At 37.9% G+C, this 17,015-nt stretch overlaps 1 protein-coding gene across 4 annotated transcripts; it reads right to left on the reverse strand.

Annotated features, from left to right (window-relative positions):
• Positions 1 to 409: 409 nt before the first annotated feature.
• LOC101844589 (vomeronasal type-2 receptor 116-like) lies at positions 410 to 15,172 on the reverse strand. 4 transcript variants are annotated; one of them, XM_021233724.1, is made up of 7 exons: positions 14,967 to 15,172; positions 8,650 to 8,929; positions 7,467 to 8,273; positions 6,091 to 6,315; positions 5,271 to 5,394; positions 1,550 to 1,552; positions 410 to 1,314 (listed from the first exon to the last, which is right to left on the reverse strand). In XM_021233724.1, exons 1-7 carry the CDS (start codon positions 15,170 to 15,172, stop codon positions 410 to 412), a joined length of 2,550 nt encoding a protein of 849 aa, XP_021089383.1. The 4 variants fall into 4 exon arrangements, with proteins under 4 accessions (XP_021089383.1, XP_005081390.1, XP_040594126.1 ...); XM_005081333.1 differs by lacking the exon at positions 1,550 to 1,552; XM_040738192.1 differs by lacking the exons at positions 1,550 to 1,552; positions 6,091 to 6,315.
• Positions 15,173 to 17,015: the final 1,843 nt, after the last annotated feature.

A 17,015-nucleotide genomic window follows, 5' to 3' on the forward strand; every position in this document is an offset into this window, starting at 1 on the left:
TCTATCTTATATAATCTTTTTTTCCAGCCCTTGCACATTTATCAAATAAAATGTGACCCATTTAGAGCACTTTTTGTCTGTTTTTATTGTGTATCTATAATCCTTTTTGACAAGGAGAGTTTTATAAGCATGCTAAGCCGACATGACTAGATCTGAAGCTGTGGCTTTTGCAGCTGGCCTCTCCCTGTTTGGCTCTCCAACATGAAGGTGGGCTGTTTACCACAGCTCTGGGATCCCCACCTCGAGGGACATAGCAAGTCCATGATACCATCAAACAGCTTGCTGCATTCAAACCTACTCAAGAATTACAGGCAAATTATTAAATCTGGTAATGGAAGAAGTGGCCATCCCTAGGGAAGGAACCATAGATACTTTCAGTGCAATCTAAAATTTCAAAATTATGAAGAGTTCAATAACGCAACTTATCCATGTACTTTTGAAGAGAATTCGAATATGGTCTTATCAAAATAACATAACACTTTGGGGCAAAGATACACCCTAACAGTCCTGCACTGGAGGCCAAGATGGAGAAGACCTCCACAGCCACCATGACCTTTCCCTTTGTGCTGTGGTAGACAGGGAGGAAGGTGACCCAGACACTGCAGAACACCAGCATGCTGAAGGTCAGGAATTTGGCTTCATTGAATTTATCAGGAAGATTCCTGGCCAAGAAAGCCACAGTGAAGCTCCCCAAAGCCAAGGAGCCCAAGTATCCCAGAACAAAATGGAATGCAATGACGGAGCCTTTGTGACACATGATGATGATTTGCCCTTGCTCAGAGTGTGTATCTGTGTCAATAAAGGGGGGTGATGTTGCCAGCCAGATTCCACAGAGAATAACTTGGACCAGGACACAGATGGGAATGACAAAGTTAGTTGCCCCTGATAACAGCATCCCTCTCATCCTTCTTCCTGGAGTAGTGAGCTTGAAGGCCAGGACCACAGTAATTGTTTTGGCCAAGACAGTAGACACAGCCACTGTGAAAAAGACTCCAAATGTGGTCTGCTGCAGGATGCAGGTGACTATGTTGGGATGCCCAATGAAGAGCAATGAACAGAGGAAACAGAAGGTGATTGAAATCAGTAAGATGTAGCTGAGAATACGGTTATTGGCCTTCACAATGGGAGTGTCATTGTACTTCACAAAAGCCACAAGAACAAGAGCTGTGAGGGCAGAGAAGCACACGGACATGCAGGCCAGAGTCATCCCCAGTGGGTCCCCATAAGCTAGAAAGGACACGTGTCTTTGTAGGCACAGTGTGTGCTCTGCATTTGAATACTGGTCATTTGGACAGCTCACACACTGATCCATATCTGTAGAAGGACATAAACAACAAATCCATAAAGTTTAATCATTATATAATTAATCACTTAGTATCTGTATTAATCAGAAGATGCCTGGGTAACCATTTTGCTGTTCATTGACAATATTGTTATCTGTTGCTTCAGGTAGCAGTGATGGCAGGTGGCTCTGAAGCAGTTTATCCTGTGTGATGGAGCACACCACCTCATGAAAGAGGGAGCTGAGAAGTTTCTTATTCTTTTTTACCAACTTCCATATTCATCGAAGTTTTTAAAAATAAGAAAAATTCTTAGATTCTTGGGATTTATAACTGGTAACAAAACAGATCAGAACATATTTCTCAAAATTTATCTTTATTATCTACAGATGTGTGGGCTGTGATTGTGTGGTTTTTTAATATGAGAGTTACTCACATATAGTCATAGATTGTAGTGCTTTGTCATTAAGGAGAGGCACAATATGAAAAGAGTAAAATATATGTTCTTATTAGAATAGATGGGGCCTTGTTGGAGAAGTGTGTCACTAAGGATAGGCTTCGATTTTTCAAAGGCTCAAGCCAACCCCAGTGTCTCTATCTTCTTGCTGCCTTAGGATCTGGATGTAGAACACTCACATACTTCTCCAGAACCATACATGCCTGTGTGCTGTCATGCTCCCTATATCTTGATCAAGGAATAAACCTCTCAAGTGGTAAGCAAGCCCCAAATAAATGCTTTGTTTTATAAGTGTTGGCATGGTTGTGGTGTTTCTTCATTGAAATATAACTCACACTAAGACAAAAATACTGGGGAGTGGGATATTGCTGTGACAGGCTTGGCCATGCTATGAGTTACCAGAATAAGGACTTTGGAACTGTGGATTAGAAAAGCAGTTGAATGTTTTAAGTGAGGCTTAATTGGCCGTAGTAACAGGAGCATGGAATACATTCCCGAGTGATATTTGAGCTATAGGGACACAGCTTGATCACTTTCAGAAGGGAACAAGCTTAGAATGCTTACGGACTATTCCTTTAATATTTTGATGGAGAATGTAGTTGATTTTCATCTTGGTCCCCCAAAAATCTGCTAGAGGTTTAATTCAAGTGTTTTTGATTAAGGGTATTTAGGAAATTTTAAGATAGTCTGGTGTTGAGTTCCTCATATGGTGATTAGTGGAAACTCTTATAAAAATCTATAATGAAATGCTAGGTGAGCATAGTAAAATACAAAAAGAACAGTTTGAGAAGAAAAGGAGTACCAGGAAGGGCATGGAGCTAATGCCAGACCTTAACGAGATAAAAATGTAAAGAAGAGCATGATGCTAAGTGAAATGAAGGGGGTGACAACTTCAGGGCATTAACCCACGGAGCTCATTTTCCAACTTGTAAAATGAAGTAAATAAGCTTTCAGTGATGGAAATCTTCAAATATAGAAATCTGGTGAATATCCAGGTGGTGTCTGTGCCTTTAATCTTAGTACTCGGGTGGCAGAGGCATGTGAATCTTTGTGACTTTGAGGACAGAATGGTTGACAGAGCAAGTTCCAGGATAGTCTCCAGAGCTACACAGAGAAACCCTCTATATGAAACAAAAAAAGTGAAAATGAAAGGATGGTGAAAAATGTATTTAAACAAGGGGTCCAAGTTCTAACCCCAAGGAGACATTGTAAGATTTAGCCATGTGGTTCTGGCTTTGAGTAAAGACAGAATAAAGGGCTTGTGGAATCACCCTCTGTGGCTAAGTAAAGCCACTTGGCCAGGTATTTGTCCGAGTTATCCCTGCATTAAGGACAAATGATGCTATTGAGTGAAGCTATTGGAGATGCCAATATGTTGGAGATGCCAGTATTCATGGGATACCTGCCAAGATACCTGCAGCCTGGGTGTTGCAGCAGCTCAAGAGAGAAAAGTTTGTTACAGTCAACAAAACAGAAAGGAATTGGAGATCTGAAGAAAGCTTTATCATTAGACATGATGCTGTGAAAATTGAAGTTTTCCCTGCAGGACTTTGTCTTTCTTTGGGTCAATATTTCCTCATTTTCCTCCCTTTCCTCCCTTGTAAAATGGCAGTATATATTCTGTGCCATTGTAAATTGGAAGTATGTGATCTGCTTTTTCAGTTTAGTTTAACAAGGTCTTACACTTAAGAGACTGTCATGAGTCTCAGAAAACACTTTAAACTTTGAACATTTATGCAGGGCTGATACTGTGATTGAGTATGAGGACTTTTGAAGTTTGATTGAATTAATTTTACATTATGATATGTCTATAAGTCCCAGATACTGCTATGTTTGAGTGAGAATGACCACCATAGGCTCATACAATAGTATGCATGTTCTCCAGGGAAAGGCATGATTTGAAAGTAATATGTGTTGTGTTCTTATTGGACCACATGTGACCTTGCTGGAGGAAGAGTGTCATTGAGGTTAGGCTAAATGGGTTATCAAAAGTTCAAGCAGTTCCAATGTCTCTCTCTTACTTCTTCTGGAACACCCTGCCACTTCTCCAGAATCATACCTTCCTATGTGCTGCAGGGCCCATTGTTATTACAATAATGGGCTAAACCACCGATAGTGTAAGTGACTCCCAATTAAATGCTTTCATCAAAAACAGTTGTCATGTTCATGCTGTCACTTCACAGCAATAGAACCCTGACGAAGAATACATTCCTAGATCACAAATTCAGCTATACAATGCTATTTTGCTTTTGCTCTTAGACTGTATCTTCATACAGAGTCAAGAATGTACAATTCTCTCAGGATATATGCTGTCTGAATAAAGAAATGCTTCCATTAAGGAAGTTGTACTTCTCATGCACCAAAAAATGTCCTTCAGTTTAAGTTCAGCACATCAACAATTAACATAAGTATTTGGAAAAAATGACATTTGCTTTGTCCACAAAAATTTATCCCTATGATATCTAGAATATCAACGTCTATTAATTTGCATGCACTTTATTCTCATCCCTACTTACCTGTTTATTAGAAGCTGAAAAATCCAAACTACTCATCAATTTTTAATAGCTCAGAACAAAAATATAGATTTTAAGCATTATATTTTAAGGTATTTGACTTAATCTACATTCCTAGAACATTAGATTTGACTTGGGATGGAGAGGACATGCCAAAGTGTTTCAAGTGAGGCTAACACTGGCGCTGAAGGAAGAAATGAAGGGGGTATAGCTAATTTTAATAAAATTATATTTAAATAAAGATTATTCTTATGTTTATATGGTATGCATAAATGTCTATCCACAATTTTATGTGTGAGTGATTTTTTTGTGTCAGTGTGAGCACACATGCATCTCTGCATGCATTTTCAGCTCAGATGTCAATCATCAGGTGTTTTTCTTCATTTCCCTCTCTTTATGGTAGTCTTTTTGTACTTCCAACTACATATTCCAACCTAGATGACATGAAAACCCTGTGTAATCCGAATCCATTCCTTATTTTTTGGTAGGTGTGATTGCTGAAAACACTACCCCAACTTTGGATATATCCTTGGGACCTACACTCTTATCCTAATTATTTTCCAATAAGTGCTATATTCTACAAGTTATTCCTCATAATCTTAACCATATTTTATTAATCAACAACAAGAGTCTGAACAACTGTCTTGGTCAGAAACAAGCCATGTGCCGGGAGGACAAGATTATGGACTGACTGATCATGTTTTAAATTTAACTTGTACAAAGATTGGACATATGGATACCAACATTATGTGCAATATTATGTGTAGAATAAGTTACAAAATCCTTTTGTGTTTCATTGAACATTCATTGCAAACTATCAAATCTGTAACCATCTGTAAGAATCATACATGTGTGGTTTATGGAAGACAGTCCATGTACAATCCAGGGTTCATAATATCATGACAATCTTTAAATTCTAATTACATATTTTATGCCTTTAGTTTGCTTCCAGGTTCTTTCTAGTTTGGAAAAAGGGAAGATACTCAATTTCAGCAATTTTTTCTGCACATAAAAGCATACCTGTCTCATTGGAAACTTCATTCTCTGGGCACCAGACACAATCAAAGCAGCAGTCTGGTGTATGTTCCTGATGAAATTTCCTGAATCCAGGAGTGCATGTCACACTGCATGTAGAAGTGGGAACCTGAAGCAAATGAAAAATGAGTTGGTAGCAAAGACAGTTTACAGGCATTCTTCTGCTATCATGTATTATTATCAAAATCAGTTATCTGAGCATTTTCTGTAAGCCTTCAATGAAAATGAATGCCATACAATATTTAGTACATTGTATAATATTCCGTGTATAAAGTTTTGGTTGTAGAGAATAGAAATTGTTCATTCCTCAATTGAAATGATCCAACAGGAATAGTGAAGAGTTTTGCGTTGCTCTGGAAGGGTTTAAGCATCAAAATCAAGAATATTGAGTGAGTGGGAGTGAAAGTAGTGTGGAACAATAAAGAGTTACAGAATGAGTATGAACAAAGCAGATTGTAGGAGAATGTCACAAACTTAAAATTCACAAAGAATCATAAAATTTCATGGTGTATACCTGGTTACAAAATTTCTAATAGTCTAAAACTTTTATTTTTATTTTTATTTTGTATATGAGTTTTCTGTAGTATGTGTGAATTGGAATGTAACTTTAGTTGTCCATGGAATCAAAAGGCATTGGATCTTACTTATAGGAAGTGGTGAGGCATTTAAAACAAGTGCTATGTGACCTGAGTTTGGGACCTTCACAAGAGCAGTGATTTTTGTTAGCCACCAAACCATCATCTTGACGACACAAAATTTTATAACACAGATGTACTGAAAAGAATGAAAATTTTGGTGTACACACCGATGTTGCTCCCGTGGCCCACTCTAAGTCTTCAGAAATATGCAGTTGTTGGCTCTGTGGGAAATAATGTGAGTAGTCTCCTATTTTCACCTTTAATCCAAAGCCTTGTGGGAAATTCCAAATGTTATAAATGTCATAATTTCCACACAATTTTTGTCTCAGATTCATGTCAACCAGCTCTCCAACAGGGTTAGTAAATACCCTCTTCTTCAGCAAAGAAGCCATCTAAGTGAGATTCATCATTATATGATTACATATGCCCACCCAGTAAAGCAAAGCGACATTGTGAATGACCCCTAATTTTTAATTTCTTCAAGAAAAGGTAACTATTGAAGATAGTGGAAATAGAAGAAATGAATAAAATAATGAGTAACATGGTGAAAGACATGAGCATTTATTACTTGCATGAAAAATTTCAAAATGGATGATTTTTACATAAGTGTGCCTATGTCCCTGTATGTGTGTGTGTGTGTGTATGTGTGCATGTGTGTGTAAGAAATTATTTTTAAAAAGAGAGAAGTCATGAAATAAAGGAGTGAGAACGTGGAAGTTTTTGAAGGGAAGAGAAGTTGTAGATATCATATAAGTATAGTAAACACATATGAAATAAAAAATAACAACATGCAGTCTTTGCTTTGTCAAGATACATATTTGATAATTCATATAAATAATTGACATTGATCATATATTTTAATTCTTGAGAAAGAAATACTCTTCTAATTCTTGATGAGGATTTTATAATAAATTTTTTATTATTTCCAATATTGATCTAATTTGGAAAATGCTGAAAAACATTCTAGTAAAAATAACTGACCTTCATAAAAAATGTTTTAATCCACTCAATGGTAATTTATAAAGTCTATTTATCCACATAAAAGATTGAGGAATAGAAATCTTTGTACTTAGAGAATTATCTCTGACAAATACACATGAATGATGGGTAATGTCCTTCTGCATAGATGTTTCTCTTTCTGGTTGATGAATAAAACACTGATTGGCCAGAAGCCAGACAGAGAGTATAGGCGGGGCTACCAGACAAGGAGAATTCCGGGGAGAGTTTACAGAGAGAAGGCTTGAGAGAGCTGCCATTTAGCGACTGGGAATCTAGGCTGTGCTGGCAATGTCTGGTAAGATAAGGCTATGTAGAAATACATAGATTAATAGTTATGTCTTAATAATTGAGACTGAGCTATCCAGTAAGAAGCCTGAGCCATTGGCAAGACTTTTTAAATACTTAATATAAGTCTTTGTGTGTTTATTTGTGGCAAAGTGGCTGAGGGTCCAGGTGTGACAAGAAGCCCCAACTTCCTATGAATACTCATATGGCCATTTAAAAATACCATGACTAAAGCATGATGAAAAGTAAGAGGCTTTACCTGATGACAGTCATGGAATATTCCTGTATGGTTGGCTATATGCTGGGACTCCACTTGTTGGAAAATGATTTCATGGTAGCTGTGGGCCACAGCATACACAGCATTGTATAAATTGTAACCTTCTTCACTCAAGACCATGTCAAATTTGTGTTGTGATAACCATTCCAATGTAGTGTTGATTGAACCATGATTCATTGAGCTATAATTGGTTTCAGAGACTGAACAATTAAAAAAATTCCACTTTGTTCTCATCTGAGAAATGTCTACTGGATATTTGGAAGTGTTCAGTGTTCGCACAAAATTCCTAAATTTAGGAACCTTAGCATGGTGGTGTATAAAAGTGACAGTCCCATGGAAGAGGTCAAGGCTGAAATCTCTCTTACTTGTGATGACATCCCATTGTGAGGTGGTGACCCAGATTCTCTGTACACCTAAATATGCCCATCTTCTGAAGCTGACTTCTAGGGTAGAGTTCATTTCACCATAAATGACAACAACCTTTGCTGATGATGTCATGATTTGGTTGTCATATATTACAGCTCCTGCCATGTATAACTGCATGCTATCTGGGATCACATTCACAAAAGCTAAACAAATTCCTTTCCTTTGCATTTCTGCTCTCAAGTCTGAGAGGAACTGGATTCCTTGGTCATCATCTGAGATAACCAACCCTATCCAGGTCCATGTAAAATAAAGCATCAAAGAGACCATGGCATGTGGCAAACATGTATCTTTGTGTGCTACCTGGCAGACATAGGGAAACAGGACATTGTCACTCAGGATAGGATGAAATGGTCCAAAGAAAATCTGAAGGATGAAGAACAGAGGAAGCAATGTGAGGAATATGATTGGCAAAAGGTCATTCTTAGATATAAGTTCTGTTACTCACCTTTCATAACTCCAACAAATGACAATAAGATAACCCTATAAATGGTGTATATTGGTTCTTTGTATTCTAGACTGTTTCTGATGATTCTGAATGTTCAACAAAATTTTGCATGTTTCCCAAACCCATCTATTCTTGTGATACAAAGAAATGTTGGTGATATGTGATTATTCCACTTATTAATCCTTTAAAATATGTAGGCCAGCACACACAAACACATGTTGCATGATAATTTTCTGTAGGAACTTAGATTGGCATAGACAAACTTTTATCTCTGCTTTTATCTCACAGTCTCACCTGTGGATATGTGGTGTAGGTTGTCAGCTTTACAGATGTAGTCCATGATGGTCCTGTAAGTGCAACATCACATGAAGATGTTCCACAGTCATAATTAGGTGGCTTTGAGAAGCTGTTTTTGGGTGAGTATAGGAAATCGATTGTATTCATTGTTTTAAAACACATGCCAGAAATGATGGAAAAAATCAAAGACATGTTGGGTAAAATATAAGGATTCCTGTTAATCTCATCAGTAGCAAACAACAATACCAGGAAAAACTCATATTTTCTTGTTGGTATTCTAAAAAAAGACACATGAGTATCAAGGATGATATTATAAATACAAATTTTTCAAAGCAATTGAAGTAAACTTTTCTATGCCCCCTCTAAATTTCTGTCATAATTCTATCATTCCCAATTAAGGCAATGGAAAGACATATTTAAAGTTGAAAACATTTTCAGAAGTCATCTAAATAGATCATTCTAACACAAGATTTTTACATTTGTGAAAATATGTAAAGAGCCTATATGATCCCTGAATATTATCCATGAAATATAATACAGCACTACACATTTGGTGTTCTATATATTTGTTTTGGGATTGTCATTATAGAGGAACCCAAAAAATTACTTGAGCGGAATTTCCTGAGATCTGGGTTCTGTGCACTGGGGAACCCATCCTGGTGGACTAGCCCATCCAGAATCTGCCAAGATCCTAGCTCCATATCTACCCATGGAAGGAGGTAAGGTTAGGCCTGTTTCCAGCCCTCCTTCCAATGCCTTGCTGGAGTGTCTAATGCCTGGGGAATGCTCATTGGGGAACTCCTGGTGGACAAGCACATTCAGAGTCTGCCCACATCCTAATCCTGCCTCCACCCAAGGGAGGAAGTAAGCATGGGCCTGTTTCTGGCCCACCTTCTCCTTGAGTCTTGGTACATGCGCATGGGAAAACAGTCCTGTCAGAACTGCCCATCCAGGGTCTGCCAACATCCTGGTACTAGTCCCGCCTTCTCCCATGGTAAGAGGAGCACTATCAGAGTATTGGACCTGTTTATACCCACTGGACCTGTTTATACCCACTAGATGAGAAGCAGGAGTGGATGGTACTCCACACATACCCACTGGAAGAAGGGATGAGAAGAAGAAAATGTAAAAACAGGAGCAGATGGGGAAGGGAAGGGAAGTGGGAGTTGGGAAAAAGAGAGGGGAAGACAAGGAGGAGAAAGGAGGTCATGGGGGAGCAAGAAGGTTGAGTTGGGGAAAGAAAAGGGGGAGAACAGGATGAAAAATACCATAATAGTGGGAGTTATTACAGGTTTGAAGAAAGATCTGGCACCAGTGAGACCTCTAGCGATCTATAAAGATGACACCAACTGGCAAACTAAGCAATAGTGGAGAGACTACATTAAAAGCCCATCCCTGATAATGAACTTGAAGACTACCTTATATGCCATCCTAGAACCTTCATCCAGTGACTGATGGAAGCAGAGGCAATCACCCACAGCTAAACACTGAACTGAACCCCTGGAACTCAGTGACAGAAAGAGAGGAGCGATGAGCAAATGGGCAAATAATGGGCTGGAGAAAGCAGCAGCAACAGCTGACCTGAACAAGGAGGAGCTCTTGGACCCCAGACAGACAGCTGGGAGGCCAGCATGGGACTGATCCAGACCCCCTGAATGTGAGAGTCAGTGAAGAGGCCTGGGCAACCTATGGGGCCCTGGGCAGTAGATCAGTATTTATCCCTGGAATACAAATGGAATTCATATGTTCATAACACAAGGAGGGATGCTCTCTCAGCCTGAACTCTTGGGGGAGGTCCTGGACCCTGACGTGAATGAAATGACAGACTCTGGATATCCCCTATGTGGAAGGGAGTGGGGATATGGTGGTAAGCTGGATGGGATTATGTGGGGGTGCGGGAGGAGGGGAGAGAGAGGGAGCTGGGATTGATATGTGAAACAAGATCTTTTCCAAAAAAATATAATAAAAATAATGAGCAAAAAGAACAAATATAAAAACACATTCAACAACAGAAAAAACAATATGACACCAGCAGAGTCTAGGGACTTTATACCAGCAAGAGCTGAACAGATTAAGCAGAAGAGAATGACCTTAAAAACAACTTCATGAAAATGGTACAGGCCCTCAAAGAGGGTATAAGAAAATCCTTTAAAGAAATGGAAGAAAAAGCAAACCTAAAAATACAAAAATCAACATATCTCTTAAAGAAAGCCAAGAGAAAACAAACAAACAAACATGAAGGCAACAATTCAAATAGTTCAAGACTGGAAAACTGAATTAGAGACAATAAAGAAAACACAAACCGAGAGAATTCTGGATATTGAAAAGCTGGGTAAATGATCAGAAACTACAAAAGCAAACATAACCAACAGATTGCTAGAGATGGAAGAGAGAATCTCAGGCACTGAAGACACACTAGGAGAAATAGATTCATCGACCAAAGAAAATCGTAAGTCCAACAAATACCTGACACAAAATATCCAGAAAATATGTGGCACCATGTAGACTAAACCTAAGAATAATAGGTATAGAAGAAGGTGAAGAAATCCAATGCAAAAGTGCAGAAAGCATATTCAACAAAATCATAGAATTAACCTATCACACTCTAAAGAAACACATGCCAATTAAAGCAGAAGAAGCTTACAGAGCATATAATAGAGTGGACCACAAAAAAGGCTCTGGATACATAATAATAAAAACACAAAACATACAGTATAAAGAAACAATATTAAGAGCAGCAAAGGGAAAATGGCCAAGAAACATATGAAGGAAACCTATCACAATAATACCTGACTTATCCATAGAAATTCTGAAAGCCAGAAGTTCCTCCATAGATATTCTACAAACCCTAAGATACCATAGATGTCAGACCAGACTACTATACCCAGCAAATCTTTCAATAACTTTAGATGGAGAAAAAAGATATTCCATGAGAAAATCAGATTTAAACAATTCATATCCACTAATCCAGCCCTAAGGAAAGTTCAGGAAGAAAAACTCCAACACAATAAAGTTAACTACAACCAGAAAAATGTAGGCAATAGATAATCCAACTTTAACAACAGCCAAAAGAAAAAATGGATGGAAATCCACATAAAATTCTACCACCAACAAACACTCCAAAACAAACAAGAATGAGCAATCAACGGTCATTAATATCCCTCAATATTAATGGTCTTAACTTGCCTACAAAAGGACACAGTATAACGGAATGGATAGTAAGACAGAATTCATCCTAATCCATCCTTCTACTGCATACAAGAAACACACCTCAACTTCACAGACAGACAGAACCTCAGAGTTAAGAGTTGGGATAACATTTCCCAACTAAATGTACCCAAGAAACAAGCTGGTGTAGCAATCCTAATATCTAACAAATTAGACTTTAAACTTAAATCAATCAAAAGAGGTGAAGGAGGTCGTTTCAAATCATCACAGGAGAACTCCATCAAGATGAAGTCTCAATTCTGAACATCTGTGCCTCAAGTACAAAGGCATCCACATTCATAAAAGAAACATTACTAAAACTCAAATCACACAAAATCTCTCACACTTATAGTGAGAGACTTCTACATGCCACTCTCACCACTAGACAGGACCACCAGACAGAAACTTAGCAAATAATCAAAGGAACTAATATAAGTTAGGATCCAATTAGGCTTAACAGACATCTATAGAACATTCCATTCAAACACAAAAGAATATACTTTCTTCTCAACACCACATGGAACCTTCTCTAAAATCTACCATATTCTCAGCAATATAGCAAACATCAATGGGCAAATAATATCATGTATGTTATCAGTCCACCATGCTTTAATTTTATAATTCAACAACAACACAGACTGCAGAAAACCTACAAACTCACGGAATTTGAACAATGCTCACTCGCATTGGGCAGTATATCAGTACTCATCCCGAGTATACACATGGACTTTGGACTCCCATCCAACAATGTGAGATGCACTCTCATCCTGAACTCTTGGGGGCGGGTCTAGGCCCTGTCCTGGATGAAATGACAGACTATGGACACCCCCATGGAGGGCCTCACCCTCCCTGTGGAAATGAGGGGATAATGGAGGGGGGTTGGGGAGAGGGCACAGGAGGGGGGAGGGAAAGGGAGAGGGACCTGGAACTGACCTGTGAAGCAGCATCTAAAATTAAATATAAATAAATAAATGTGGAACTTCCAGAAAACTTTATTGCTAAATTTATACATAAGACATTGGAAATTTAATTTTCATTCAAAACAAACAAAACGAAGCAAAATCCTTCTATCCCTCTATATGGTCACTGTAGGTGTGATCAAGCAAATTCAACATGAGAATTTTCATGTAAATAAGTCTGAAGCATTTTTACACAACAATTATTTATAATACCTTTTGAATTTCAGGTAGTATTTGGAACGTTGGAAGATTGAGGATAAAAAAGATAAGAGGATCCTGGGCAAAGAGTACATGCTTGCAGTTGTAGCTTCTTGGGAAGCCTGAAGAAGGGTTACTTGGGCCCAGGAAGCTGAGCCATCCTGGGAAACAAGGTTGTGCTAGGTATTTTTGGTTAATGTGACTTAAGCTAGGGAAGATACAATGTAAATCAAGAAAGTCTGTCTATGGGAAAGGCAGGAAGACAAGTCTGTAGGACATTTTCTTGGTTAATGTTTGACATGGGATGGCCCAGATCACAGTAAGCAGTGACACTATTGGTAGGTGACCCTTGGTTGGTGTAAGAAAGCACTCAGAGCCAGTCAAGGGGACAAAGCAGGCAGGGAGCTTCATGGCCTCCATAGCAGCCCCAGCCCTGACTGCCTTCCAATGATACACAGTGATGTGAAAGCAGAAACGGATGTAAGCCTTTCGTGTCCCCGAAAATAAGTAGGAATTAATGACAAACACATAGAAATGTCAGCCACCTGCCTTCACCAGCTAATAATGCATATTTGTCTTGCAGTTTACACTGCATGAAATATGTACATATGCAAATCAAGTGTTCATCAATTGTTTTGTTTCAAATGTAAAAATGGAAATGTTAATTATGTTTATCATTAAACACTATATTTGTAAATAAATATGTGAAATTCTCCAAATGTTAGAAATTGTATATACATACAATAAATAAATATATATTTATTTAAATATATTTAGCAATAAAATGTAGGAACGTAACTTTTAAAAAGAATTTCTATTATGAAGTAGAATATCAAAGATGAGACAATAGAAATGTAAACCCTGCTGACCTGACAGTTAAAAATAATACGAAGCCACCATCAGAATAAAAGTGTGCATAGTGCACTGGGGCTAACAGTTATAATACACTCTGTAAAATTCCTACAAAATGCATATGAAAGGGGGTGCAGAACAATAGTCAGCCAACAGAAAGCACAGTAAGCTTCAATACATAGATTTAAAAACAGGGCCCAGACATGTTATATAGCAGCAAATTTGAGGAATTTCAACACTGCTCTCTCTGCTCTGCAGTCTCCAGTTTTAACATCTGACAATCAGGATCTGAGAACTTTGTAGACAAATTGCATGTCCTTTTCCAAGTACACGTCAGTTCTCCTGCATTTCTCTTAATGTTGTATTTACTCACTCATTAAAAAAAATTATCACCTATCTGATCATGCTGCAAATCTGTGATTGGGCATCTTCACAAGTGAAGCAAAATTAAAATGTTTTGACATAGCATCTGACAGTTGGCAGTTTTATTTTTTCCATACTAATTGTCAACTCCTGAATGTCATTAAGGACTGGCATAGAGATTATTTTGAATGCAGTATATGTGTCTTCACAAATATGTATGTAATATTTGGCATGTAATAACAGATATTAGTCACACACCCTGTCTTTTTATGAATAAAAATGTGCTTTATTGTTAGAGACAAAAATTAAGTAACACCTTTATGAAAGCCTTTAGAAACACATGCTACTCTAGGAAACCTTTGAATACACTTGAAGAGACACTGTAATGTAGGCTTGTCACACTGAACTTACTCCATGTGTGTGTACTCTGGTTTCATGTCAGGTCATGAGACCCTCTACAATAAAAATTTTCAACATAGGGATATCCATGAGGAGACATGAAAGAGAAACCTGTCTCTCTAACCTTCTAGATTAGTGAATTGGAATCTAATGTAAGAAAACCACATTACAATGAAATGTATTAGAAAATACTAAAATAATGATCAATAAAGGAGAAAATTTTCACTAGTTGCTAATGTTACAGAGGGAAGTCAGGACAGAAACCCACAGTTTCTCTGCACTGCCACAGACTTCTAATTCATAATGTATGTGCAGGAAATGAATGTAATGACATACCTGAAATCAATTAGAGTATTATAAAAACCTTCCTCTATGGGGTATGGAATTGTGAAAAGAATAAAACCACAGTCAGTCCGCAACTCTCCATCATCCTCTTCATTGTGCTTTATCCTCCAAAAGCAGCTGTCTTCAGCCAAACTGCACAAGATGAGAGAAAACTTCAGGAGCAAGAAGGAAATAATGAAAACACTCAGCTTCTTCATGTCTTCCAAGATGCAAGATTGAGCAGAGGTGAATCCTATTTCTCATGCAACAGACAGCTCATGCATTTCAGTCTACATGCCTGTTTTATTGATATTGGTGACTGAGGAGTATATGTATACATCCCAATTATCTTTTGCCAATCTGTACTTTGTTTCCTGGATACATCTGGAAAATTCTGGCCTAAGGATCTGCCTCTGAGGTCTGCAACCTTTTCATCAACACAGGTAGGAAAACATGTTGTGAGGAGCATGGTCTCCAGCCTCAGGGGCCATGATTTCATTCACATCCATAGTGTAAATGCCCCAGGGACAATCTCCAGTTAAACAGCTTAGGCCCCATCCTCATTCAACACCCATGTGCATGAATACCATTGGCAATTATTTCAGTGGATTTCATCAGAACTTCCATAGTAGTGAGAGATGAGATGGTCATGAAGGACCTGTGTCATTCAGAGCTTGAGTTGAATCAAAGGACAATATGTCCTTGGTTGACCATTATAGGGAAGGGAACATAGCATTTAGCCAGGAGCAGAGCACTTTCTGTATTGTTCATATGCTAATGTGTGCTCTTTACATGTGCAGAATCTCATGAAACTAGCTTTGTGTCCTGCCCTCTGGAGAACCTGTCATTATGCCAAAATATAAAATTTATAAATTATTGTGACTCAACACTGACACAGTCAGTTCAATATTCATACCATTGCAGATGTTTACACTCTAACCAAGTTCTAAAACATTATTTCCCTGTCTGTTCTTCAGTTCCTATGTTTGGTGTCTTGTGAGGAAACATTTCTGCATCCAGAACTATGGTTTCATCAGACTTGTTCCTACTGTTTGGTATCTTATCTAATTTCCACATGTACTTTTTTCTTTTAAGACTTTGCCAATAACAAGAACTTTGGTTGATTGGAATGCAGAAATTTCATTTCCTAGTAGAGAGTCTGTGCATTAGTATCAATTATGTTTTTTCATGTATTATTACTGATAACAGAGAAATCATAATCATACAGGACATCAAATCACTGACCACCATTGTTATTTATGTAAGAATATATATCCTATATGTTTTTCACTCCTCTAATCATGCTATTTGTGTGATTTCCCTATCTTGTCTGTCCTAGATTATCTGGCAATTGATGTGGATGTGTCTATGGGATGTTGCGCTACACGTGTTGATTACATTTCTAGGTGTATTATAGAGGGCCATTTGGTGTCAATTGTAATTTTTGATCCAACCTTACACTAATTTCCAAAGTAGATAGATTTCATTACCAGTACAAAGGAGGAGATTCTTTCTCCTTGTATCCAAAACTACTTTGCTGGATTTATTTTTTAAATGTTTGATGTCTTCAATGTGTTGGGATGGAATCTCTTGTGTATTTAACTTGGGCTTTCTCTTTTAGTATAATTTTGATCTGTTTCATAAACTGTTCAAATAATGTGTTTCTCATTTTTAGTATCTTTTCCTCAATACCTTTGTAGACTTAGGTGGATTGAGCATTTTGGTGTCTGACATTTTTCTTTCTTCCTGCGTTATCGACGTTAATTGCAGGTGAAAGGAATGGGGATCAGACATTTCCCCTATCTAGAGGCTGTCTGTCCATGGCGTCCTGGCTGTGCAGACACTTTCTGATTGCAGTATCCTATGCAGCAGCTTTGAAACACCATTCTGAGCGATGGACAGCCATCCAGGATGCTACGGCCTGTATGTGTGCTTCTGGATTGGATTCATATAATATATTCAAGGTATTTCAGGCATGCCTATCAGAAATGCAATTTGAGTTTTTCCTATAGAATTAGAGGTAGAGTCCTATATTGTTTTGAAGCACAGGGATTTTATTAT

Source organism: Mesocricetus auratus, unplaced genomic scaffold, assembly GCF_017639785.1.
Source record: "Mesocricetus auratus isolate SY011 unplaced genomic scaffold, BCM_Maur_2.0 Super-Scaffold_100676, whole genome shotgun sequence".
Lineage (NCBI taxonomy): Eukaryota > Metazoa > Chordata > Mammalia > Rodentia > Cricetidae > Mesocricetus > Mesocricetus auratus.